General features: G+C 48.9%; 1 protein-coding gene across 6 annotated transcripts in view; it reads right to left on the bottom strand.

Moving 5' to 3' along the window:
* Positions 1 to 3,379: 3,379 nt before the first annotated feature.
* BCL2L1 (BCL2 like 1) overlaps positions 3,380 to 27,952 on the bottom strand; it is a 51,758-nt gene continuing 27,185 nt past the window's right edge. For all 6 annotated transcript variants that reach the window (XM_068523826.1, XM_068523823.1, XM_068523825.1 and 3 more), the window contains exon 3: positions 3,380 to 5,032. In XM_068523826.1, the coding sequence (XP_068379927.1) occupies positions 4,895 to 5,032 (138 nt within the window). In that variant the 3' untranslated portion in view covers positions 3,380 to 4,894. The remainder of the gene's footprint in view (positions 5,033 to 27,952) is intronic.

The following is a 27,952-nucleotide window of genomic DNA, read 5'->3' as shown; positions in this document are numbered from 1 at the left end:
AGAATCTGCCTGCCAATGCAGGGGACACGGGTTCGAGCCCTGGTCTGGGTAGATCCCACATGCCGCGGAGCAACTGGGCCCGTGAGCCACAATTACTGAGCCTGCGCGTCTGGAGCCTGTGCTCCGCGACAAGAGAGGCCGCGATAGTGAGAGGCCCGCGCACCGCGATGAAGAGTGGCCCCCGCTTGCCGCAACTAGAGAAAGCCCTCGCACAGAAACGAAGACCCAACACAGCCATAAATAAATAAATCAAATCAAAAAAAAAAAAAAAATCTCTGTGAAAAATAAAAATTGCACAAGCAATGCACGCAATCATTATCTTAAGCTTTTATGGAATTCAGAAGGGTGAAAGCTAACTTTAAACCCTTGGCTTGCTAAAAGATTTTTTAAAAATTATAAATAGGTGTGAATTTTACAAAACACTATTTTAACATCTACTGAAATACCATAAGGATTTTCTTTGTGAATGTTACGGTACAATGAATTACATCAAAAGATTTCCTATATTGAGTCAATCTTGTTTACCTGGAATAAACCCTACTAGGTCATTCTTTTTATATGTTGTTAGATTCCATTTGTTAATATTATACTTAGAACTTTGGCTTGCATGTTCATAAGTAAATTGGCCTAGAATGTGCTTTCCTTGCCTTGCCTTCCTGCCTTCCCTCTCTTCCTTTGTGCTATACAGCCTTGCTCAGTTTTAATAAGAGTTATATAATTTTCTCAAAAAAAAAAAAAAAAAAAAAAGTTTGAAAGCTCTAGGTCATTTCCTGTGTTCTGGAACTCACAATTATTTTAAAATACCCAAAATGAAAAAGTTCATTTGGATTCGAAATCCACTTGATTACAACACTGTATTTGTCAATTAAAGAAAGGGAAAAACTATTAAAACATTAAAATATAATTTCAACTGTAAGTTCTGGAATGGCTTAACATTTTCTTTTGTCACCTACTTGAGGTTACAAAGTCTTGTCAATGCTGACTACCAAGAATTTGAAGAGATCATTGTTAATAAACTTTGATCAGGAACTGTGTAAACCATTTTGATCATAAAACCTCATATAAAAAAGTTGTGTTCATAGGAACAAGATCAAGTGTCTCAAGGAAAAAAATTTAAATAGTGTATTTAGATATATTAATCAAAGTTAATTCTTCATATCTGATGAAATATGTTGTATTTCATCTCTCATCATAAAAATATATAGAAATGGAATGAATTTTTCCCCAGAACCCATATAGACAGTCCAAAACCACTTCCAGCTTTTCCTCAGTGTGCATTTCCAATATTTTATGTGTGTGCCATGGCATGTTTAAGGTTGGAATCACTGAGTTCAAGGTCTGGTTAAAAAAAAATGTGGAATATTACATGGCTAGAAAAAAGAATGAATCTGCCATAAGTTAACTGTCGAAGCTGCACAACAGTGGGAGATTCGTGTATGAACATGGAAACTTCTATAAGATACACTATTTAGGTGGGAAAAGCAAGGCACAGTGTGTCTGTTACCATTTTTGAAAAAAAAAAAAAAAGGATCAGAATATATTTATGTATTATGTGAAAATACATTTCTGGAAGAATCTCAAGAAGCTGGGGAGGGGACTTGACTGGCTAGGGTAAGGGATGGGGGCCAGCGTCGTGGGCCTAGAAGTGGCAGGAGCCTGGAGGCTTTGGAGAATGGTGACCTTGAGCCCCGAGAGAGCCGTGGCAAGCTGTGAATCCGGTACCCAAGGGATGGTAGTGTAGACGTCCTTCTGGTAAGCAGGACAGTGGATGGAGGACGCCACGTAAAGCTGGTCAGGCGGGAGACAGAAGAGGTCGTGGGCACTGCGCAAGGGCAACTGGGGTGGGAGCGGCTTTCAGCTGGCAGCCCCCGGCCACCAGGGGGCAGTCAAGCTCGCTCCTGGAAGCGGGCAGGGAGGAGCATCCGAGGCAGGTCCCCCGCCTCCAGGCCCGCCCCCCCGGCCGGAGCGCCCGCCGCTGGAGTCCTGCTCCCTTTCCCAGGCCCTTCCCCGACCTCCGGCTACAGCCACGTGGAGCTCCGTGTGGAGCACCTCGTTCTTCCTCTTGGGGGTCCGCTTGATGGCGGGGTCATCGATGCCTCCCCCCTCAACTTTCAGTCTTCGTTAGGTTATCTTATTCCATTTTAACCACAATCGCTTAAGATGGGTACTGCTATCCTACCCATTTCATAGATGGGAAAGCTAGGGCATAGAGAGGATAGGTAACTTGCCCAAAGACCAGGAATGGCGACCCAGGATACACCCCTGGCCTGTCCACTCTCAGAACTGGAGCGTTAACCTAGCCATGGCTTCTCCACTCTGCTCCCCCTCCAGAACCTTCTTCACATAGCAGCCAGAGGGGGCTTTGGGGGCTCTAAGTGGTGTAGCACTCCCTGACAACCTCTCTCTGGCTCTCACTGCCCTCAGGACCAAGTACAGTCCCCTCATCCCACCTGTCTGGCATCATATTGACCCAGGAGCCCCCAGACACACCAACTTTTCTTCAACCCGGAGAAAACTCTTGCTCATCCTGTGCATTTGCTTCTTCTTCACCAGGACCACTCTTCTTGCCTCCCTGCTGCTTCTGGATAGCTCTTATAGATTCTTCAGGCCCTGGCTCTGACATCACTTCCTCCAGGGAGCCCTCCCTGACTCCCAGACAGGCTCAGGTTCCGTATTAAATGCTGTTAGAGCACTCACTATGAGCCTCTTGTGTTGCACTGGCCTCAGATGTGTGCTTCATTTTGTGATTATAATAATATCATTATTTCAAAACCTCAAAATCACTCTTGGTTCCTCTTTCTTCCTAGAGCTCTCTCCAATACATCAGCTGATCTTGTGGGATTATCTTTAAAATGTTATCTCAAGTCTGACTCCTTCTTACCTCCTTCCCCACTAGATCCTTCATGTCTTGCCATGCTTCCTCAGGGTCATCCTGTTTCCACTTTTGCCCTGCAACAGCCAGCCATCCTTGTATTCGTCTGGCTGTCTCCCCGACCAGAATGGAAGCTCCATAAAGGCAAGGGCTTTGTTCCCTGCAGGATCCCCAGTGCCTAGGACTGTGCCTGCACAGAGCAGGGCTCAGTAAACACTTGCCAAGTGGCCATTTGACTGCTTCTCCCACTAGAATGTCAGTTCCTGAGGGCTGGGACTGTGTCTGTCCTGTTAACACACAGCCCCAGTGCCCAGCACACAGCAGGTGCTCAATAAAAACCCAGTGTACAGGTGGAGAAATCCAGGCCCAGAGGAAGGAAGGGACTTGTCCAAGGTCCTCCCCTAAGAGCAGCAGAGCCAGCACCGGTACCCAGCTCTCCTGCAGCCCCTCTGCCAGCCAAGCATCCCCTCCTTTCCCTGTCCTGGAGCACACAAGAGCCCAGGCCCCTTGTTCACCGAGTCAACACAGTTTATTACTGAACTGCACCTTCACTTTCACACAGACTATTTCAAAGAGCTGGAACAAGTGTGGGGTGGGGGTTGGGGGAGGGACAGGTGCCCCTCAGGAGCCAGGACCCCCGGCTGGCTTCCCCGGACCAGGGCAGGGGAGGGAGCATCAGGCCGTTCAATCTCCGGGCACCAGCTCTCCACGTGCACACGCACAGCAAGCCAGCAGCTCCTCACACATAAATACAGACACGCTTAACAAAAATAGTATATCATCTTCACAAGGAATAAAAATTAGTCTCAAATATGTACAGCAGAGAGCCCGGGGTGGCCAGGGCTGGGCCAGGACCCCCAGGGATGAGACAGGCCATGGGTGGAGCAGAGGAGAGAGGGAGGCCTGAAGAGCTCCCGGCCAGGCCACCCTGACCTTGGCAGCCCGGCTGCCCAGGCTGAACGGGGGTGGGGCACAAATCGTTCAGGCTAGGCAGGACTGGCCCCTCCAGCCAGCCCTACCTCCACCCCACGCACAAGGCTCTCTTTCCTGCCCTTCCTGCCTGAGGTAGGGAAGACCCCAGGGCTCCCACAGCTGTTCCCTGTGGCTCCCCCTCACATCTGGGCGGAGGCCCCTGAACCCCATGGGCAGCAGCCCAAGGCAAAGGTGCCACAGGACGATCTCCTTGCAGGAAGCGAGGCAGCTGAGGCCATAAACAGCTCTGGGGCACCTATCTTGGGCCCAGTCGGTTCCTCAGTCATGGTCATGGGAGCCGGGGAAGGGGAAGGGAACTGGGGTGGTGCTCAACTGCAAGGGCCACCCGAGCTTTGGCATGGGGTGCTTCCTGCAGCTACAGCTCCCCCATCCCAGGTGGGGCTGGCCTCTAGCCAGAGGCCTCTAGAGGACACTGGGATTGAGGGTAGGGACTTTGGCCAGGCCAAAGGTGGGGAGGGGGTCCTGGTCCTTGTTTCTTTATGCCAAGCAGCCTGAATCCCTAATTAGTCAGAAGTGGCCCCTAAGCTTGGAGGGTGGGGATAAATGGAAGGGGAGCCCAGGTCCGGGAGGAGGGAGAGACAGGAAATGATCAATTCTGAGGCCACACACATCAAAATGAAGGCAATCTAGTCTCTCTTTCTGGGGAAAAGGGTCAGAAAACTTTCCAGCTCCCTGGCAGGAAAGCATCCTCAGGGAGGCTAAGGGGGCAGGGGTTCCACCAATCAGGCAGGGCACTCCAGCCCCCAGTCACAATTCCCCCCAAACCTATGAGCTTCCACGGGGCAGATTCTGGGGAAATTTTGTGGGTTTTGAGGCCGGGAGAACTGAGGTGCCGGGGAAGGCGGCTTTCACAGAAGCATGGTAAATTCTAGAAAACTAACTGCGGGGGACCAGGTCTAGGCCCAACCCTGTGATGTGTGGGTGGCCGTGGGCTGCATGTAGTGGTTCTCCTGGTGGCGATGGTGGCTGGACGGAGGGTGTGGTGAGGGCAGGATGGGGGTGGCGGGTGAGTGGGTGGTCAGTGTCTGGTCATTTCCGACTGAAGAGCGAGCCCAGCAGAACCACGCCAGCCACAGTCATGCCCGTCAGGAACCAGCGGTTGAAGCGCTCCTGGCCCTTCCGGCTCTCGGCTGCTGCATTGTTCCCGTAGAGTTCCACGAAAGTGTCCTGCAGGGAGACAGAAGAGAAGGGAACATGCTGTTTGAGTCCTCAACAGTAATGTGGCTGGGACAAAGGGGACCATCTGCATGCGATGGCCTTGGTGAAATGAAAAACTGTAGCCATCCATGCCCACTCTGGGCCAGATAAAGGGTTAAGGGCTGCCCTTCTTCCTGACGGGGATAACCAACCCATTTTATTGCTGAGAAAACAGGTGCAGAGTGGGGAAAGAGTTCTGTCCAAGGTCAGACAGCTAGGAAGTAGTACTTCAGAACCTGAGGTGGGAAAGAGATGGGCAGGGGCAGGGAACTGACAGGAGGTCAGGGGGCTGGAGCAGGGTGGAGAGGAGGGGAGAAGGGAGATGAGCGTGCAGGGGTGAGCGAGAGCTAGACCACGTGTGGTCTGGAAGCCTCGGAGGAGCCTGGAGTTGAGCCCAAGGGTGGTGCAGAACCACCAGGCCTCGGCCTTTCCACTGCTGCAACAGAGGGAGGGAGGGAGAGAAAAGAGCCAGGGCTCAATTCCCAGAGTGGTTCAGGAGCAGAGCAGATCTGGAGGGAGCCTCTGACCAGGGCAGGCTGATGGGTGGGCAGAGCAGGGCAGAGTAGAGAGGGTAACAACAATGCAGGACTGGGATGGGGTCTATGAGGCCCTGTCCCCCACCCCAGGGGGCGTGACCCTGGGCCCAGGAGGAGGTGAGCAACAGCCCTCTCCCTGAAGCTAGTCAGGAGGGAAGCACGTGATACCGTGATACCGGGAAGGAGGGGCAGCGGGTTAAATGACCCAGCCTGGGGTGGAGTCAGCCTGTGGCGCAGGGAGAGGGGAGCTTGGAGCACCCTTTAATGAGTGTGCTTTGCACCCGATTTGTCCTTTAATCCTCTCAGCAATGCTGTCTCTCCCCACTGACAGACCAGGAAGCCTGGCCTCTGAGCACTGAAGGACTTGATCAGGTCACCCAACTCTGTGGTGGAACCAGAATCCAAACCTGGTGCCTGGCGCCTAGAAATCAGTGTGCTTTGTGTGCCTAGGGAGGGAACAGATCACTGGCTGGTTCCAGAGACTGTGTTCTTGCCTCTCCACCAAGAACTCACATCGTGGGCCCACACCTCTACCTGGGCCCGACTGGTTGAGCCACCAGGCGGCTCCCTCAGACAGCGCCTGCCGTTTCTGGTTGGCCCCAGGTCCCACCCGGCCAGTTTGCTCACTGTGGTATCTGCTGGGCCCTACTTCTAGTCTTGATGACATCCCCTTAACTCCACGCCAAGAAGATTTTTTAAAACATAGGTCAGATCGTGGCACACCAACAGCTTTCCCTTGCACTTAGAAAGCCAGCGTCATGTCTGTTTATATATCCCTGGTACCTGGCAGAGGGCCATGCGCACTGAGCTGCCACCTTGACTCAAAGAATCTGTAACATTTATTAAGCCATTAGGGAGGTAGCAGTGATGCATGAGCCAGAGCCCTTCCAGAAAGCTCACCATCTACAGGGGAAAAGGCATTGGGAGGGGAAGGCAGGCAGGTGGGGAAAACCCCACCATTCAGACCATGTCACTCCACCATCTCAAGCTCTCCAAGGCTCCCCCTCACACACGGAATCAAGTCCTCACCACGGCCAGCGAGGTCCGGTAGGACCCGGCCCCTCCCCACTGCACACTGCATTCTAGTCGCACTGGCCTCCTTGCTGTTTCTTGTACATCCGCTGAGCTCGGGACCTGCTGTCCTTGCTGCCTGGAGCACTTGACCCCAGGCTCCCTCATTTCACTCCTAACTCTGCTCAAATGTGATCTCCTCAGAGACGCCTTCCCTGGCCACCCTGTCTAAAATGGTACCCACCACCCTGATCTCTCTCTACCTATCCCCTTACCTTGCTTTATTTTCCTTCTCAGCACTTTTCAGAAGCAGAGCCTACCCTTGGTCTTTGTTTTGATTTGTCTCCTGCAATAGTCATGGCTTGATGAGGCAGAGAGCCTGTCTTGTTTCTATATATCCAGAACAGTGTCTGGTACATAGTTGGTGCTCAATAAGTACATGAGTAGAACAAAGGTCTTACATGTCTTCTAAGTGCCAGACATTGTCATCCCACTTCACCTTCATCAGAATCCCCAGATGTAGCGATCTGAGCCCCATTTCACAGGTGAAACAACTGAGGTTTAGAGTTGGAAAGACCTTGCCTGGGGTCACCCAGCTAACAGGTGGCAGAGCTAGGATCAAAACCCAGGACTGCCTGGCCCCAACCCAAGTGCTGCTACAGCAGGACACTTCCCTATGTGGGGGGCTGCGGTGGAGGTGGAGCGCTGGGTCTGGGGAGAGAAGGGCAGGGGTGGCAGTGGCGGCCGCCAGCGTCCTTACTCTTCGGCCTTCATCCTGGTTAGCCTCCGTGGGTGTTGGCAGACCAGAAAATTCTTACAGGAATTAAAATTTTTCTGGTCCCAAGTGAAGTAGGCCCAGGTGAAGTCACAAAAAAGATTGATGTGATGAGGGAGAGTCCCGGGCTGTGGGGAGCATGGGAGAGGGAGGCCATGGCCAGAAGGCTCTGGGTTATCCCAAGGGGCCAAATGTCCCACAAGAATGCAGGGACATTGGGTTGCAGCCAAAGCGGGAGAGGCCTGGCTCCTTCGATGGGAACTTTCCTGAAGTAGAGGGCTGGCAGCCACAGGAAATTTTCGGCTCTGAGGCTGAGCTGGAGTAAACAGGCCCTGCCCCTGCAAGGCACAAAGCACTCACTGTCCAGGAACAGTTATTCTAGGGTGGCGGGAACATTCTCCTGTCGGTGCCACGGAGACAAGGCTCTGATATGCCCAGCCCCCACCCCCGCCCCATGCATTCGCGGTTGGACAACCTTCATCTCCATTTCAGAAGCTCCTTCTCCTAGGGAGGGGGGAGAGAGGATTCTGGGATTGCTTTTGCAGAGAGAGCAAGAGCAAAACGGGGCGTGCTGTTCCAGGGCGGGTGCCGGGGAGGCAGTGGTGTGGGTATATTTAGCCCACGGTTCACACGACACACTTGGAAACAAACACAGCCATTTTCTCAGCGGGCGCCTGCTCTGGATAAATAAACAGGATTGCGGAGCTGCCCTGGTCTGGAAAAGCAGAGATAAGCCCCCACTGCTGCGAGCCAGAGCTGGCGTGGTGGACAGGGCGTCAGACGTAAGAGTGGGCTGTAGGGAGGTCTCTGATGTCACAGAGGCTTTCAGGAGACCCATCCTCAGCATGGGTTAGGGCAAAAGTGGGGCAAGTTTCTCTTTGTAGCTGTGACCACGACCATGGGATCCATGAGGGGTTTTCAGGACCACTGGGGACAGGCAGTGGCTAATGACCTCCACGGGAGAACCGTGGACTCCTAGGCTGGCAGACCCTCAAGTCAACAAGGCCAACACCTTCGCGCACTCTACAGTTTCAAACAGCCTGTTTGTGGGCTTGGACTCAACCCTCTAGCACCGGGGCCCTTCAGAGTGGCGAGACAAGAACCAGGGTCCCCAGGAGAAGCTAAGGCGGGGGCCACTTTCAAGGTCCTCCCTCCAACAGTCCTGGCCACATGTGTGGAATGGCCCAGCCCCACACTCCGGAGCGTTTCACGCCCCTGTGCCTTTGCCAGCACTGTGTCCTCTAACTGGTCACCCTCCCCACACCTCCCTTCCTCAGTCAGCCAACCCTACTCAGCTTACACGACTCCACTTTGGAGTCCTGTCTTCTGAGAAGATGTCCCTATTTCTCCCTCCTTCAACTCCACGAGGAATGTCTCCTTTGTGCTCCCAGAGTTTTCGGACCTTCGTTCACACCGTTAACTACTGAGTGCCTACCATGCTCCGGGCCCAGTACTGGAGACACAGCAGTGGACAAGACAAATAAGGTTCCCACTTTCACGGAGCTTACGTTCTAGTCCATGCATTCTCCATCGGTGGGGGGTGGGGGGCATAGCACAGAAAGGGATCACAGTACAGCTGTGGTATTCAGAGTCACGGCAGGGCAATTAGGACAAACATGTCTAAAAGGACTCCTTCGTGGGAAGTGGTGAAGAGAGAAAAAGGTTGAGAAACACTGTCCTAGTGGGAAGCAGAGAGAATAAGAAGCAAGACAATTTCAGATATGATGAGGTTTTGAAGACAGTAAGTCCTAGGCAGGTGATAAAGAATACCAGGGGACTGATGTAGGTGGAGTGGCCAGAAAAGGCCTCTCTGGGGAAGTGAGGTTTAAACTGAGACCTGAATGACTAGGTGGCAGTGGCCAAGGGAGGATTAAAAATCTCGGGTGAAAAAGAGCATGTTCCACCGGAAGCAACAAGTGCAAAGGCCCTGAGGCAGGAAGGAGAGGCAGGGGCGTCCCGAGGTTGAGGCTCTCTGTATGTCGGTCTCGCCCATCAGTCTGGGGGCTCAGTGCAGGCAGGGACCAAGGACCCATGTCTGAAGCCAGGGGTCCATCCAGACAGGCACAGACTGGCTTCAGCTAGATCTCTGTCCAGAGACAGCCAACTGCACAATGCAGGTTATCCTGCGGCCCCCTGCAACCCTGGAGAAGTCAGGAGAAAGGCTGGAACAGCAGTGCCCCTGGGGCAGTGGCCCAAGTGCCAGCGGACTACCCGCCCTGCCAGGGGCTGGAGCGCAGTTCCTGCTTGAATCCAGTCAGTCCTCCACTCCCCACCCTTCTCCTCTCTCACCTCCCACGTCTCCATGCTTCTTCCTAGCAGTGTGACTTTGAGCAGGTTACTTCGATTCTCCAGCCCATAGTGTCCTCACTTTTTAAATAACAATAAAATATCTGTTATTATGACAGCTGACCTTTATCACACAGCTGAATGTTTTACCTGTGCCAGGGACTGAGCTAAAGCACTTTACTCCAAGGAGGCCATACTCCCTGCACAATCACAATCACATTCACTTGAGTGATTGTTTTTTGTCCTGTCTCCCCCACTAGACTGCGTGTAGTTTCTGTCACTTGTACCTCAAGAACCTGGTGCTATACCTGGAACATAGCAGGTGCCGTTCTAAATGAACCTATTTGAGATGAACAAATGAATGACTACTTTCAGTTAATCCTCAGAACATTTATCAGAGCCTCATTCTACAGACGTGAAGATGGAGGCTTCAGCGTTTCCCCACAAGCTCTATCTAGGAAGCGGTAGGACTGGGATTTGATGGCTTCCTGCTCATTCTGATGTCCAATCCTGCCATCTTGGGTCCCTGCTGTCTCCACCCACAGAGAACTAGCCTCTTCAGTGGCGGCAGCAGTGGCTGACTTTTCCCGAGCACTTACCTTGCAAGACACTCTTCTTGGCCCTTTCTGTGGATTAGTTTACTTAACTGTCTCTACGCTCTGTCAGCCAGTGGGTACTACTATTAACCCAGCATACAGCTGATGGACCCGAGGCCCACAGATGATGTGTGACTTGCCCAAGGTCACACAGTGACCTGGTGACATGGCTGGGTTGCCTGCACCAACCATCTGGCTCCAGTGCCTTTGCTCCTAACCTCTACACAGCACTCTGCTCACTTTCAAAAGGATAATTCGCCTCAAGGCCCCATCATGGGCCAGGTGCATGCACTTCTGTTACTGAAGGAGGTCCTCACTCTAAGCCCAGGTAAGCCGAGGCTCAGAGATACTGAGAGACCTGTCCCAAGTGGATAAGTAGAGAAGCCAGTTCATATTCTGGGCCAAGCCTATAGCCCTGAGTCCCTCTAGGAGGAGGAAGGTGGCCTGAGGCCACCAGCTGAATGAATGAGTTCTGGCCCCTAGCCAGCTGAGGGGAACTGGGTGCCACAGGAAAAGGATGTGACGAAGGCGAGGAGAGAAAGTGAAACCCTTCCGTCCTGGCTTCAGTGGAGAACAAGCACCTCTGCCAGACGGGCCCTTCCTTCCTTTAGGGTGACTCTGGAGGGCCCAGGCCCACTGCTTCCTTCCTGCTTGGTTATTTCAGGAAAGAGGTAGGTGGAGTAGAGGAAGGGGCTCCTAGCAGCCCAGGGAAAGTGCCAGGGACGTCAACACTGTACCTTACCCGGCCTCACCACAGCCCTGCAGGGGCAGGCCGTGAGTCACTTTCTGCTCCTGGCCTCAGTTTCCCTGGGGGAGAGGCTGAAAAATGCCGGCTGAATAGACAAATGAGGCCTTGCTAGGAGATCCCAAGGAGATGGCAGGAAGGTGGGTGGTGGGGCAAACGAAGAGGTCTTATCACTCTCTTGGCAGGGAGCAGCAGGCGGAGACTCGGAAGAAGTGAGGTTTGTGGTTGGAATCCACTTCCCTTGGCTTTCTTGGGGGAGCTGTTGGCCTCAGCAATGTGAGAGGAACACAGCCTCTCTCCTCTACCCTGGGGAACACGGGCCTGGATGTGGGCAACTCAGAGAGGCGGCTCAGTGGGGCAGGGCAAAGACATGGGTTGCCAGATTGCTGGGCTGACACCTCAGTCTAGCCAGCCCAGCTGTGGGTGGCACAGCAGGCTGCTCTACTTCTGAGCCTCAGTTTCTCCTGCTTTGACCTCACAAGGCAGTGCTGGTGAGACCAGGGGATGAAAGCACTTGGTAAAGCAAGGTGACCTTGGTGTTACTGGTTGAGGAGGGTGGCATGGGGGGCCCAAGCCATCCGGGCTGTAGGTAATATTTGGAGCATCCTCACAGCAAACTTCGTGTTAATCTTTCTCTAAGTCTGCCCCTGTCAGCTGCCAGCCTCTCCTCCCCCGCCTCCTCCCCCACCATTAGTTCTAAGAAGCTAAGCCTGACAGATGTGCTTACTTCTCAGAAAAGGAAGTGGTTGTGCCGGGAGGTGTTGGGAGGAGATAACACCTCCGCTGGGGAATTGAGAAAGCTATCGCGCCCAGCAGTGCGAGCGTGGGCTCTCCACCTCCTCAGCTCAGAAGTGGAGTGCTAGTCTTGGAGGCAGAGAGAGATAATTCAGAAAAGCATTTACTGGGGGGCACAGATGCTCATTTTGGGGCTCTCGACCACCTTCCCAGGGAGTGATGGCTGCTCTTTACCGAGCACTTACCATGCACCAGGCATGGTGCTGAGAGCTTCGTCATGTATGCAAATTCACTTAATCCTCATAATAACCCCATGAAGTAAGTGCTATCATTACTCTCCATGTTACAGATGAGGAAACAGGCACGGAGAGGTCAAATGACCTCCCAAGGCCATACAGTTATAAATCGCAGAGTAGGGATTTGAATTCAGGCAGTCTGGATCCAGAGCTCAAATGCTTAATGGCTCCTGGGCAGCTGCTATCTGCTCATAAGCATTCATTCCCTGGCAGTCTGAGAACTCCCCTCATCTCAATCCTCTCTCATCTCATCCTTGGTAACTAACTCCCTATTCTTTCATGAGTAGATGGCCACAGCCTTTCATTCCTCTCCCAGTGTCCAGGGTGAGAAGGACCAAGGCTCACCCTTGAAACAGAGTCAGAGACTCAAAAGTGACCTTACAAGATACCCATCCAACCTTCCATGTGATGCTCAAGCTCACCCCTAACTCATCCTCACTTCCCAGATGAGGTTCAGAAAGGTGGAGTGCAAATCTACAGATTCAGTGCAATCTCTATCAAAATACTAATGGCATTTTTCACAGAACAAGAACAAATAATCATAAAATTTGTATGGAAACACAAAAGACCCCCAATAGCCAAAACAATCTTGAGAAAAAAGAACAAAGCTGGAGGTATCATTCTCTCTGATTTCAAACTATATTACAAAGCTACAGTAATCAAAACAGTATGGTACCAACACAGAAACAGACACATAGATCAATGGAACAGAACAGAGAGACCAGAAATGAACCCACACTTATATGGGCAATTAATCTATGACAAAGGAGGCAAGAAGATACAACAGGGAAAGACAGCCTCTGCAACAAATGTCACTGGGAAAACTGGACAACTACATACAAAAGAGTCAAACTGGATGATTTTCTCACACCATGCACAAAAATAAATTCAAAATGGATTAAAGACTTAAATGTAAGACCTGAAACCATAAAACTCCTAGAAGAAAACATAGGTGGTATGTTCTTTGACTTGTAATGTTGTTTGGATATGTCCCCTGAGGCAAGGGAAACAAAAGCAAAAATAAACAAATGGGAGTACATTAAACTAAAAAGATTTTGCATGGTGAAGGAAACTATCAACAAAACTAAAAGGCCACCTATTGAATGGGAGACGATATCTGCAAATGATATAGCCGATAATCAGTTAATATCCAAAATATACAAAGAATTCATACAACTCAAAAAAACAAATAACCAGATTACAAAATGGGCAGAGGATCTGAATAGACATTTTTCCAAGGAAGACATACAGATGGCCAACAGGCACATGAAAAGATGCTCAACATCACAAAACATTGGGAAATGCAAACCAAAACCACAATGAGATATCACTTCACACCTGTCAGAATGGTTATTATTGAAAAGGCAACAAATAACAACTGTTGGTGGGGACGTGGAGAAAAGGGAACCCTCATACACTGCTGGTGGGAATGTAAACTGGTGCAGCCACTATGGAAAACAGTATGGAGATTCCTTAGAAAATTAAAACTAGAACTACCATATGATCCAGCAATACCACTCCCTGCGTATTTATCTGAAGAAAACAAAAACACTAATTAGAAAAGATATATGCACCCGTATGTTCACTGCAGCATTATTTGCAATAGCCAAGATATGGAAGCAACCGAAGTGCCCATTAACAGATGAATGGATAAAGAAGATGATACACACACACACACGCAACAGAATATTAGCCATAAAAAAGAATGAAGTCTTGCCATTTGTGACAACATGGAAGGACCTAGAGGGTATTATGCTTAGTGAAATAAGTCAGAGAAAGGCAAATTCTATATGATTTCACTTATATGTGGAATCTCAATCAAAACAAAACAAATGAACAAACATAACAAAACATAAACAGAGTTATAGATACAGAGAACAGGTGTCTGACAGAGGGGAGGGGGCTCGGGGGAGGAAAGAAATAGGTGAGGGAGATTAAGAGATATAAACTTCCAGTTGCAAAATAAACGAGTCTCGGGTATGAAATGTACAGCGTGGGGAATATAGTCAGTAACTATGTAGTATCTTTGTATGGTGACTTATCTTAACTAGACTTACTGTGGTGATCAGTTTGAATTGTATAGAAATACCGAATCACTTCATTGTATAGCAGGAACTAATATAGCATTGTAGGTCAATTATACTTAAAAAAACAAACAAACAAACTCATAGAAAAAGAGATCAGATCTGTGGTTACCAGAGGCAGGGGCCGGGGGGGAGGTGAGGGGAGGGGTAAGGAAGAAGGTGGTCAAAAGGTACAAACTTCCAATTATAAGATAAATTAGTACTAGGGATGTAATGTACAACATGATAAATGTAATTAACACTGCTGTATGTTATATATTAAAGTTTTTAAGAGAATAAATCCTAAGAGTTCTCATCATAAGAAAAAAAATTTTTTTTCTATTTGATTTTGTACCTATACGAGATGACAGATGTTCACTAAACTTACTGTGGTAATCACTTTATGATGTATGTAAATCAAATCTTTATGCTATAAACCTTTTAAACTTATACAGTACTGTATGTCAAATATATTTCAATAAAACTGAAAGGAAAAAAACAAAAAGAAAGGTGGAGCATCCAGATCCAGATGAGTTAGGGGTGAGCTTGAGCATCACATGGAAGGTTGGATGGGTATCTTGTATAGTAGGTCTGTTTCACTCCAGATGGTCCATACTCATGGAGTATCTCCAGGGCATTCTCTGCTTACACACTTGTGAGAAGGGGCTCCTTCCCTCCTGTGTGGAGCATTTCATCTTTGGACAGCACTTTTGGAACAGTTTTCCCTTTGATCAGCTCTCCTGGAAAACTTTTGCCTCTTTCCCTCTACCTCCCGCCATGGCTGGGCCTTAGTTCTGGTTCTCTCTCCTCTGCTGCTCTCCTCCAACTCTGTCTCAAGGGCTACCCAAGAAGGCAACATGAGCTGGCAGAGGAAGCTATGCCAGCCTTGCCCTGGACCAGGTTCTGCTGCTCTCTGAGTATCAGCTTCCTCATTTGTAAAATGGCAGTGCTATCCGGATGAGGCCAAGGCTGGTGACAAATTAACTTCTTTTTCTCCACCCAACTGGGCTGCCAGAGCAAAGAATAGGCAGGTACCCCAAAAGTCTTGCAATTAGACTAAGATGTTTAGCTTTGGACCTCATCTATAACATGGGGATTAAAAATGTACTTATTTCACAAGAACATTGTGAAAATTCAATAGTAATACATATAAAGGGCTTAGAACTATACGTGACACATAGTAGACTTTAAGTAAATGTCAGCTATTATACTGCTCTTATTATTAGACCAAGGCTCAGCTTGAGTCTTAGAGCTTTCTCCATGGTCTGCAGGGTTTCCTTAGCTTTGTCTAGGGCCAGGCTGCTTATTCCTCACATGCCATGTTCTGTTCGGCCTCAGGACCTTTGCTCATGTTGGTCCCTATGCCGAACTCTCTCCTGCTTATCTCTTAGGTCTTAACCTACAGGCCACTTCCTCAAGGAGGCCTCCTGCTCTCCCCTTCCAAGTCTCCTTCGGCTCTCTCACCAGTTTGCTGAGCTGCTCATTTCTGACCATGAGCTCTGTCCCCCAGGCCTAGCCCAGCGCTGGGCCCAGAGAAGGTGCTGATGAGTACGGCTGACTGGTGGGAAGGGAAGAAGGCCAGTTCCCTCTCTCTTCATCCCCACCCTCATTGCCTGGCAAAACTAGGAGGAGGCCCCAAGGCACCAGGTGATTGGGCAGGGTACCTGGGGCTCCCCAGACACCAAGTTCTCCCAGGCTCATGAGAAAGTTCTGGAAAAGGCATCTTCTGCATTGTGTTGAGGCAACAGGCAGGAGGGACTAGGGTAGCAGTCTACAAAAGGAACAGGGGCTTGGTCTCTGGGGCCAACCCCTCCCTAAAACTCTGCTGCTTTCTGGGGTCTATGCCTCCAAATACTCCATGGTCCAAAGCAGCCACTCCCTCCTCCTTTCTGCCCAGAGCTGCCCCCACTCCCTCATCTGGTGCTGATCAATGCTGCATGCTGTGAAAAAAAGAGCAATGGGCTGAGCATCAGCAGGTGTGGGTTTCGTGTCCTAGCTCTGTCACTGGCTTGCTTGCGGTGAGTCCATTCCGCTGTCTGGGATGCTGGGAAAGTCTGGGACTTTCCTCATCTGTAAAATGAAGGGGATCATCTCAAAGGACTCTTACCAGTGCTGCAGCATGAGGAGGATGAAAATAATTCACACACGGGCAAGTAAGTGACTACCTGTGTTCTCTCTCAGGGTATCCAAAAGATCCAATAATTTAGTGCAGAAGGTGAGAGGCAACATTCTGGAGTAGAAGAACTTGTTGCCTCCACTTTAAAGCCTGCTGAGCCTTGCCCTCAAACCTGCAGATTCCAGGGGAAAAGGGCAATGGGCATGTCTGTGACCAGGGCCAGCTCCTCAGAGGGCCAGACCTTGCCGGGCTGTGCCCCAGTGGCCTCAACCTCCTCACCCCAGCACCGCCTCCAACTAGTCCAGACAAGTCCCGGGTATTTTCAGCCACCTTTATCTGATGGGAAATGTTTGGAATTCCACAGCAGAAGGCAACGGCTCTGGAGGATTTGGGGACGGGAGCAAATCCCTGCAGCCCCCACCACATACGAATGGTCACGCACACACCCTTGCAACCAAAACCTCAGAGCTGAAGGCTCCCTCAGGGTGCATTTCCTACATTCTGGTTCCTTCTAGTCTCCCCGTTTCATCTTCACCCCAGTCCACCAGCCCCCTCAAGGTACAGAACAGCAAGATGCCCGAGACGGTGCCAGGAGAGCTGAAGTACTCTTGTAGCCATGACGCTGAGGAGGGGCCACCTGGAGGTTTGCTGTTCACGGTCAGTGCCCACAGCACCAACAAACTGCAGAAGATCACCACCACCATCACCAGGCAAGCCCAGAAGCAACTCACTGTCCCACCTGATGTGGCATGACCTGTGGTTCACAGAGATGTCTAGCTCAACCCCCACCCTAAACAGATGGAAAACTGAGACCTGACGAGGTGAAGGGACTCCCCCGCAAGGCCTCTTGACCCCTGGAGCACAAAAGTGCGGGTTCCAAGCCCAGCTCTGTGACTGTCTACTTGTGGGAGCTGGGACAAGACTTTACCTTTCCTTTCCAAGCCCAGGGGCCTGTCTACAAAGTGAGAACGCTGTCCTTACATCACAGGCTTAGCAGCAAGAATTAAATGGCCCATGGAAAGTGCTCAATAAATGTTAGCTGTTATTTTTTTATAGCTAAAAATGAATGGCTCCATTTGTGCTTCTCATGTGGTATTCTCATTAGTTATAGCTACAAACAAACAAAAAAACCCCCAAAAAACAACAAAAAAACCCCAAAAACAGCTCATACTGACTCAGCCTCTGCTTGAATTCTCAAAATCTTCCAAGTAGGTGTTGTCCCCATCATTTTACCAACGAGGAAACTAAGGCTCAGAGAGCTGAGGAGACTTTGCCTGAGATCTCTGGTTACCAAGCGAGGGTGTCTGACTCCACAGCTCGTTAGATCTGCCAGCGCAATAGGACAGATGCAGAAGGATGTGACTAAGCTCTTCCTTCCTTCCCCTTTCACCCACCCACTGCCCACTACTTACTGAGGATCTTGGGCCTTGCATCAGAGATGACTTTGAGGACAGGGCAGAGGCATGTCTCTTGGTTCCCCCCGGGGGTGCCTTGGGGGTGGGAAGGACAGAGGTATGCGGATGGCTGCTCTGTGCTTCCCCACTGCCCCCCAACTCAGCCCCTGCAAGGTCAGTCCTTGCAGAGTCCCTCCCTCCCCCTGGTCATTATCTTGGAAACAAAAGCCACGCCAAAAAGCTTTGGTGGAGCTGTTAGCTGAGTTTTTAAAGACAGACCATGACCCCTTTGTGCGCTGACCTGTGGGGTTGTAGGAGGATTCCCTGCTTAGCTCTGGACACTCATTCATTCCATAAATCTTTATTAAGAGCCCACTAAATGCCAGGCACCATGTTAAGTGCTGGGGATAAAGCAGTGACTAAATTAGAAGAAAATTCCTACCTGCATAAGTTTATCATTTAACGGGAAGAGACAGGCAACAAACAAATGTCAGATGGTGATAAGTGCTAAAGAGAAAACTAAATGAGAGAAAGGGGTTAGCGAGAAACACGGAAGAGGGCAGAATTAAAACCCTGGTCAGGGAAAGCTTCTTTAGGAGGTGACATCTGATCAGAACCCTGAATGAAATGAGGAACCGGCACTGCAAGGATCTGAGGAAAGGCAGAGGGAAGAGCAAGTGCCAGGCCCTGAGGCAGGAACACACCTGGGGTACTCCAGGAACAGGAAAGATGTCAGTATGGCTGAAGCTGAGTGAATGAGGGGAGAATGATAGCGTGGGGTCTGGCAGTAGCCAAGGGCCAGATTGTGCAGGGCCTGTAAGGCCATTTAAAGACTTGAGCCTGTCCTTCGAGTGACATGGGAACACTGCAGGGTTCTGAGCAGGGGAGGGACATGATCTGACTTTGATTTTAACAGACTCCCTCTGGTTGCTGGGTGGAGATCTCCAGGGGGTAAGGGTGGAAGCAAGAGGTCTGGTGAGGAGCTGATGCAGTCATCTGGGAAAAACATGAGGGTGGCTTAACCAGGATGGTGCCAGGGAAGCTGGAGAGAAGCAGTCAGATTCAGAATTTATTTTTAAAAGTAGAGCTGAGGACTTCCCTGGTGGCGCAGTGGTTAAGAATCCGCCTGCCAATGCAGGGGACACAGGTTCGAGCCCTGGTCCGGGAAGATCCCACATGCCGCGGAACAACTAAGCCCGTGCGCCACAACTACTGAAGCCCGCACACCTAGAGCCCATGCTCCGCAACAAGAGAAGCCACTGCAACGAGAAGCCTGCGCACCACAACGAAGAGTAGCCCCCGCTCACCACAACTAGAGAAAGCCTGCGTGCAGCAACGAAGACCCAAAGCAGCCAAAATTAAATAAATAAATAAATTTTTAAAAAAAGTAGAGCTGAAAGGATTTGCTAATGGATTGGATGTGGACTATGGGAGTTGCTTTCTTCTCTGGCCTTGTTTCTTATCTACAAAAGGCAGGGGATTTTTTTTCCAGCTTGATAACTATGGGAACCCTGTGGGATGAAGAAAGAGACAAAACCATTTCTGCTATCAAAGCCATTTGCTCACCTGACCTCCAGGCATGTGCAGGATCATGGAGTAGCCAGGCCCAGGGTAGGGGTGGGGGTAGCTTGATTTCTATGGGGAGGGAAGGGGCATTAGAGCTGTGCTGTGTGTGTCCAGGGCCGGCTAGGCAGAAAGTGCTCAGTGAGTGAGTGAATGAGGCAATGCTAGGAGGCCAGGACGTGTGCAAGAGCTTTCCAAGTCCTTCCAAATTAACAACAGGTAAGCCTAGCCTAAGGGATTCCTCTCCTGTCATTCCTTCTGCATCCATTACATTCTAGGCTGAGTGTCAAGTTCCCATTCTTCATGAATGGGAGACTCAGAGGTCTGAAATCACCAAAGCAGAATTTTAGAACTGGAAGGAAGCACAGACACATCTGGCCCACTCTATGCACAATTTTAGCTGTCACTGTTTTGGCCTTACCCATGTGTCATGATTATTATTAACATTTTTCTATCCATTGACTCACTTTTTAAACACTTAAATGTACTGAAAATTCTTAACCCATCCCCCAACTTGTTCTTTCTGCATCTTTCCCCCTTTTACTGAATGGTAGCAGCTTCATCTGTCCAGGTACTGAAGCCTGGAACACCTTGGAGTCAAGATCCTTAAGTCCTCTCTAGCTCTGATCTGTCAGCAAATTCCTCTGGATACATACTCAGAATTTATCCAAAATCCCACCACTTCTCACCACCCCCATGTCCAAGACAACATCATCTTCTGCCTGTATTGTTATAACAACCTCCTTACTGATCTCCCAGCTTCTTACTTCCCTCTCTGGTCCCTCACACAGCAGCCAGAAGGGTCCTTCTAAAAGCAGTCGGGGGACTTCCCCTGGTGGTCTGGTGGTTTAAGACTCTGTGCTCCCAGTGCAGGGGGCACAGGTTCGATCCCTGGTTGGGGAACTAGGATCCCGCGTGCCACACAGCGTGGTCAAAAAATAAAAATTAAAAAAAAATTAGGGCTTCCCTGGTGGCACAGTGGTTAAGAATCCACCTGCCAATGCAGGGGACACGGGTTCAAGCCCTGGTCCGGGAAGATCCCACAGGCCGCAGAGCAACTAAGCCCGTGCACCACAACTACTGAGCCTGTGCTCTAGAGCCCGCAAGCCACAACTACTGAGCCCACGTACCACAACTACTGAAGCCCACGTGCCTAGAGCCCGTGCTCCACAACAAGAGAAGCCACCGCAATGAGAAGCCTGCGCACTGCAACAAAGAGTAGCCCCCGCTCACTGCAACTAGAGAAAATCCGCACGTAGCAACGAAGACCCAACGCAGCCGAAAATAAATAAATAAATAATTTAAAAATAAATAAATAAAAATAAATAAATAAAAGCAGTTGGACCCGAGCCTGTCTGGTCAAAACACTCCCCCGCCTTCCCATCTCACCCAGAGGAAGAGCCACAGTGTCTCGCCATGGCTCACACAAACCTCTGTCTTCTACCACTCTCTCCTCTGCTCACTCTGTTCTAGCCACCCTGGTCTCCTCTGCTCTTCCTCAAACATGCCAAGAACACCCTTCTCACCTTGGGGTCTCTGTACCTGTACCCTCTGTCTAGAATGTCCTTACCACAGATTGTTACCTGGTTTACTCCTTCAGGTCATGCAGGTCTCTCCTCACATGGCTCCTCCTCAGAGAAGCCTTTCCCAATCACTCTTTATTAAAACAAACAAATACCAAAAGATACCTAGCCACACTCCACCCCCACCATCATTCCCTGTCTTTTTAGAATGTAAACTCCATGAAGGCAGATATCCCCAGTAGCTAGAACAGTGCTTGGCACAGAGCAGACACTCAGTAAGTATTTGCTAAATGAATAAATGGAATGAAAAGGCAACTTATATTATTATGAACACTACTATAAATAGAAAACCAGTATCAGTTGCCACAGATGGAAATCAACATAAAATAAAAACACTATTAAAAATCTTAAATGTTTATCTGCATATCAACTATAAGTTACCGTAAAGATCAATGGTACAGGTACTGATCTTGGTCCCACATCTTTACAAAGGAGATACACGAAGTCTAGGGCAGGAGAAAGCTCAGGACAAAATCAACCAGCCCATTAGAGGCCGGTCCAGAGCAGCCACACAGGTGCCCCTTCCCTGCCTTGGAACCACAGCCCTGCCCCCCGGAGTGCAGGCAGAGAGATTGAATCTCGGGACGGGTACAGCTAGGATGGACCAACAGAGCCTATCTGAGGGGACAAGAAAGCTCTCCCCTTGGCCAGGCACAGAACTGGCAGCTCTGCTGAAGAGAACAAAGGCCAAAGAGGAGTATGCCAGGCAGAAGGAGCCTCGTGGGGCTGCATCGTGGGGGACGGGCACGCATAAACCTGTAGGTGAGGTCTGCGGAGACCAGACAGCTGAGAGCAGAAATGAAAACAGGCTAGGTCCCAAAGGGTGGCAGCTTCAATCCCGTAAACACCAGACAGGCATGGGGGTTCAGGTGCAGGCCTAGGGGCCCAGCTGAGCCCAGGGTGAAGCTGAGACCTTCCCAGCCTCCTCCATCAGTGATGATGGTGCTAAGCTGTGCTGAGCAGAGGACCACAACCCTGCTACTACTAACCGCAGCAGGCATTAGACATTACGGGGCAAAGAGACAGAGCCACCCTCCTAGCCCCCACATTCCAAATGGTCTCTTCCAGCACCCTCCTAAGTCCCAGCCAGCTCCGCCTACATGGGCCCTTGAGGATTTGATCCCTGTTTGGAGGGGAACATCCTTTTCCCATCCCCACAGGGCTTAGCAAACATGGCTGCAGGTGCAGGGGGTAGAGATAGAGCTGTTGTAACTGCCAGGCCAGCAATGCCTGACCTACATCTCCACGGTTGGTCGCATGCAAAGAAAAATACCAGGGATTTCCGTTGGTGTTCACCAGATGCAGCTGCCAAGGGAAGGCTGGGTCTTCTGAAGGCCTATTATGAGTTGGGCGGGACCAGTGGTGAGCTGGCTGGGATAGGCTGGGGGCTGGCCTCTAAGTTATTTCCTGGCTTTGAGGACCTCCCTAGATTTCAGAGAATCTATCAAATTTTTACCTTTTTTCTACCAAGGTCTTCCACTGAACTTCCCCCCTGCTCCCCCTCCTAGTATATCATCCTTAATAAGAATTGAGAGAGAGAGAGAAAATGAGAATGAGATTCTGTTTGGGAAAAAACTCCCCAAACTAAACAGCTGTTCTAATTGTAAACTGCTGGCATTTGGAGTGAGGTTTAGATTTGCATAGAAAAAAAGCAATTTGGAATCCAGTTTTGCAAGGTAGTATGAAAAGGACCTGGGACCTTAGTGTCAGGACGCTGGGTTTACTACTGCTCTGTGGTGACAGAGACATGTCTGGCTCTGGACATGTCAGTTAATCACCCTGGCCTCATTCTTCTCATCTGTCAGGTGTGGAGGATGGACCAGAGGATCTCTAAGGCTCTCTCTCCAGCTCCAAAGTGCTATGATCCCATCCCTAGGCCTTCCTCCAGCACCCCCGTACCCCTGCGGGGGAGCAGTATTGTATAGGGAAAAAGTAAACTCTCTTAGGTGACAAGAGACACGAGTTCTAATCCCAGTGTTGCTGTTTATTAACTCACTGTGTGGTCTTGGGCAAGTCACTTTACCTCTGGGGGCACATCACTTTCTTCACATGTAAACCAAAGACTTGAAAGTTCCTTGAAAAAAGCACTATAGGAACTTCGGCGCATTATTATGCCTCCCTTATGTCACTCACCCCTTAAGAGTATGCCTGCCTCCCAAAGGGCATGTTCTTCACCTGCAATTGCCTCAACCTGCAAATCTTAAGATCCTAGAGACACAAAATGGAGGACAGGGGTTAGAATCCCCTTCTAATCCCCTTCTGTCTGATCGCAGAGCCTGTGTTCTCCCACTACAGAAATGTGGAGGTGGCACGGATGGTGGAAAGGACTTGGGATTTGGAGTCAAGACCTCAGTAGCTTCCATGGTAAGAGGAAGACCTCCTCTACACCTCCTGGCATAAACAGAGGCTCAATGAGATAATATATGAACACAAAGCAGCACTGGACAAACCTTAGTCAATGTCTCCAGGCCACCCAGCATAGAGCCCACAGTGCTCTCCCTAAGAGGCCGTGGAGGGGCTCAGAGTCCTAAATCTGACACTTATTTGCGGTGTACTCTGGGCTGATCACTTAAACTCTGAGTCTCAGGGTCCTTGTTTATAAAATGGGCATAAGACCTACCCCATAGTGCTCAATAAATGTTTGCTACGATTCTAATTATGTTACGCTTCCTCCCTCCTCTGAACTCTTCTAATCCTGTAGTCGTTTCCATTGACTTTGGTACTTGCAGTCTCATGACCTAAGTTGTTGAGAGCTAGGCCCGTACTTTATACGTCTCTTCTCTCCCATGGGAGCAGTGAGCACATGACAGGTGTGCAAAGAGCACCTGTTATACCATTGGGAGATGGGTTCTTTCTGAGGCAACATCAGTGGGGGCCACTGCCAATGATCACCAACCAATCCTCGGGCATCACACTGCAGCACACTCTTTGCTACCCTGTGCTGAATAGTGGGGACAGGGGTGGGGAGTATGAGGTAAATGGAAGCTATAGGCCCTCTCCTCTAAAGCAGTCAGTGTGAGGTGGAGAAGCCAGATTCACCATCTGGAGAGGGCACCAAGCAATACAGAAAAGTGGAAGAGGCAGGGAGAGCCAAAGGAAATCCATGGACACCAGAGGGAGTGAGTGAGTGTGTCTTGAGTCTAACAGATTGTATTTGGATTCTGTCCTTATTAGCATTTGACCTGTCTTACTCTCAGTTCACTGATCTGGACAATGGGGACAATAATATGTTTCCCAACCAGGATTATTGTGAGGGTTAAAAATACGACATAGTGCACCTTACAGCACCTTGCACATAACAGGTACTTAATAAATGGGGTTATTTCTATGGGCCCCTCTGACGGCCAATAGATTGCACACCAAGAACCAGTACGACTTATGGCTCTCTATAGCAACTGGAGCTCTGGATGGAGAAAGTTCTCTTGACAGAATCCTGATTAGATTTGGAAACTCTTTCTATAGAAGGAAGGGAGGCAGCTCAGTACGGACCAGAGGCCTCAGATCAGACATATGTGGGTCCCCACTGGGGACTCCATAGCTTCCTGGCTATGTGTTCTTTTGGCCAGTTACTGTGAGTCTGATTCCTCATCTGTGTTAGACTCTAAGACCAAGTGTTACTCCTTCCAAGAGGCAGCCAGGGTGTTCTTTAAGAGCACAGAGCACAGGTGTTAGAGGATTCAAACCTGGGTTTAAATCCCAGCTCCGCAACTTCCTAGCTTGGGTGAGTGACCACAGCACACTATTTAACCTTCCTGAGCTTCAATTTTCTCATCTAAAAACCTTCCTCCTTGGGTGGCTGTATTACCAGATAATGTGCTTTTGTCTGGCACACAGTAACAATTTCACTTGATACATGAAAGTGTTATCTTTGTATCCAGAGCCTGGCACTGGAAAGCACTCAATAAATGTGCTGAATCAAACCCTGCCCAGTGGAAGGGGTGCAGGGAGGAAAGATGCTCCTGTAAGCTGGCACTGCTGCTACCAGCCCAGGTTGGTGATATCTATCAAAATCACAAGTGCACATGCCCTTTGACCCTGCAATTCCACATCTAGGGATTTATCCTCCACAGATACCCTGTAGTCATACATGGGCCAAATGACAAATATATCAGGCTCTTCACTGAGTATCCTAATGGCAAAAGACTGCAAAAAAGTGTTTACCACTGGAAACTGGCTAAATAAAGTAGAGGACGGTACCATGCATGGAATACTTTGTAGCTATTAAGAATGAGAAAGCTCTTGATGGACTGATACAGAGTGATCTCTAAGAGACACCGTTAAGTGAGAAAATCAAGGTACCAAATAGTATTTATAGCACACAACCATTTGTATAAAAACCAGGGGAAACATATGTGTTTGCTTGTGTCTACAGAGTCCATTCTCCCAGGAAGGGAACTGGGTGGCTAGGAGAAAAAAGTGGGAGGGAGACATTTATTCCTTTCAAAATTTGAACCCCATGAATATATTATCTATTCCAAGAAAACTGATAAAAAGTTAAAGGGGGGGGTGGTTTGAGAGAGGAGAGAAGAGAGAGAGAGAAATTAATTCTCCCACGAGAAGCAGCTGGGACTCCCCAAAGACAGACCCTTTGGCCAGTTATCACACTATCAGAAAAAAAAGACGACTCTGGTATTTGCATCCTGTGACAGCAAAATAACACCACTGCTGTGTGACCAACTGCACTAGGGTTGCCAACATCTCTGATCCTTTGGCCCTAGGAGAGGACCAGGATCCATGATGAGGTCCCTCTATCCTCTGGGTTAAGTCTGTCCAGGTAGAATAACAGGGAAAGAAGGTTCTGGTTAAAGTAAAAATTATCCCTGGTAGTCTCAGAATAAAAAAGGGAAAGGAGGGAACCTAGTCCTGGAGGGAGCCCTCTTCCCACCTTTCTTTCTTTCTTTTTTTTTTTTTTAAAGAAGGCATTGGGTCTTTTTTTTTTTTAATTTTATTTATTTATTTTTGGTTGCGTTGGGTCTTCGTTGCTGCGCAGGGGCTTTCTCTAGTTGCAGTGAGTGAGCGGGGGCTACTCTTCGTTGCAGCGCACGGGCTTCTCATTGCGGTGGCTTCTCTTGTTGTGGAGCACGGGCTCTAGGCATGTGGGCTTCAGCAGTTGTGGCACGCGGGCTCAGTAGTTGTGGCACATGGGCTCAGTAGTTGTGGCATGCGGGTGGCTTAGTTGCTCCGCGGCATGTGGGATCTTCCCGGACCAGGGCTCGAACCCGTGTCCCTTGCATTGGCAGGCCGATTCTAAACCACTGTGCCACCAGGGAAGCCCCACCTTTCTTCCCCTAAGGCCCCTACTACTCCTTCTCCTCCTGTTTTCCTTAACAATCTGCCTGCATGCTAAAAACACTCTATCAGGGACTCCTGGAAGTAGATGGAGACCCAGCTGGCTCTGTAAGATATATACCTGGCTAATAAAATATAAGAAAAGATGCTTTACCTCATAAGTAACCCTGGAAATAGTCCTTGGATATTTTTAACTTTTTATTATGAGAATATTTAAACATGTACAAAGGTAGACAGAATGATAAAATGAGCCACCATCACTCAGCTTCAACAATTATCAACTCAGTATCAATCTGATTTCATGTGTTTCAACTCTCCCTCACCTCTATTATTCTGAAGCAAATTCTAGACATAGTTTAGCATGTATTTCTAAAAGAGAAAAAAAAAATCCATAATCACAATACCATTATCATATCTAAATTTGAAGAATCCAACAGAAGTCTTAGAAGGGTTTTAAATGTGATCAAAACTCTTTCCCAAAGAGGGCACCTGTGTTCAATATGAAATATTAATGCAGTGTGTATAATAAGCTCTAGGTACAACTCAAGTTATAAATAATTCAGATCTGTAGATGTTTAAAACCTATCGAAATAAAGGTATTCCACCAACAAAAATACTAAGATGACACAAGAGTCAATTCCAGATCTATTAAGAACTTAAACGTGAGAGGCAAAACTTTAAAACTTTTAGAAGAAAATATAGACAAATGTCTTTAGGACTACAGATTAAGGAAGTATTTCTTCAACATAACATAAAGGGTGTAAATCATGGAAGAAAAGATTCAACTACATTAAAATTAAGAAATTCTAGCCATCAGAAGACATCATATATAAAGTGAAAAGGCAAACTGCGAGCCTATATTCATAACACATGCAGACAAAAGATTAGTATTCAGAATACGGACTTCCCTGGTGGTGCAGTAGTTAAGAATCCGCCTGCCAATGCAGGGGATACGGGTTCGATCCCTGGTCCGGGAAGATCCCACATGCCGCTGAGCAACTAAGCCCGTGTGCCACAACTACTGAGCCCATGCACCACAACTACTGAAGCCCGCATGCCTAGAGCCCGTGCTCCGCAACAAGAGAAGCCACCACAATGAGATGCCCGCACACCGCAACAAAGCGTAGCCCCTGCTCGCCGCAACTAGAGAAAGCCCATGTGCAGCAACGAAGACCCAACGCAGCCAAAAATAAATAAATAAATAAATAAATTTATATATAAAAAAGATTAGGATTCAGAATATATAAAGAATTTCTACAAATCCATAAGAAAAAGGCATATGAAAAGAAAACAGAGCAAAGACTTCTACAGGTATTTTACAAAAGAAGAAACATGGTCAATAGATGTAAGGAAAGATTCTCAACTCCGTTGAGAAATGCAAATTAAAACCCCAAGATACCATCTCACACCCACCAGCTATACAAAAATTTTAAAGTCTGACCATATCAAGTATTAAGATGTAAAGCAATGGAAATTCATATGCTGCTGTTTCCAGCATAAATTCTTACAACACATAGAGAAACATTTGGGCATTACCTTCCATCAAGCAATTCCACTCCTGAGTATATACCCTACAGCAATGTTTCCCACAGTGTGGTTCCTGGACCCACAGTAGCGGTATCACCTGGGAACTTGTTAGAAATGCAAATTCTCAGGGCCCCAACCCCAGACATACAGAATCAAACACTGTGGTGGTGGAGCCCAGCAATCTGTGGTTTAACAAGCCCTCCAGGTGATTCTGATAAGCAGCTGAAGTCTCGGAACCACTGCCCAGGAGAGACTCTTGAACGTGTGCATGTGAGGGAGACACACACAGAATGTTCAAAACCACATTGTTTGAAATAGCAAAAGCAAGGGAACAACCCAAATAATCACTGACAGTAGAATGGATACATAATCTGA

This window comes from Eschrichtius robustus, chromosome 16 (genome assembly GCF_028021215.1).
Source record: "Eschrichtius robustus isolate mEscRob2 chromosome 16, mEscRob2.pri, whole genome shotgun sequence".
Lineage (NCBI taxonomy): Eukaryota > Metazoa > Chordata > Mammalia > Artiodactyla > Eschrichtiidae > Eschrichtius > Eschrichtius robustus.
Note: the sequence above shows the minus strand (reverse complement) of the source record. Positions and strands in the feature narration are given on the sequence as shown.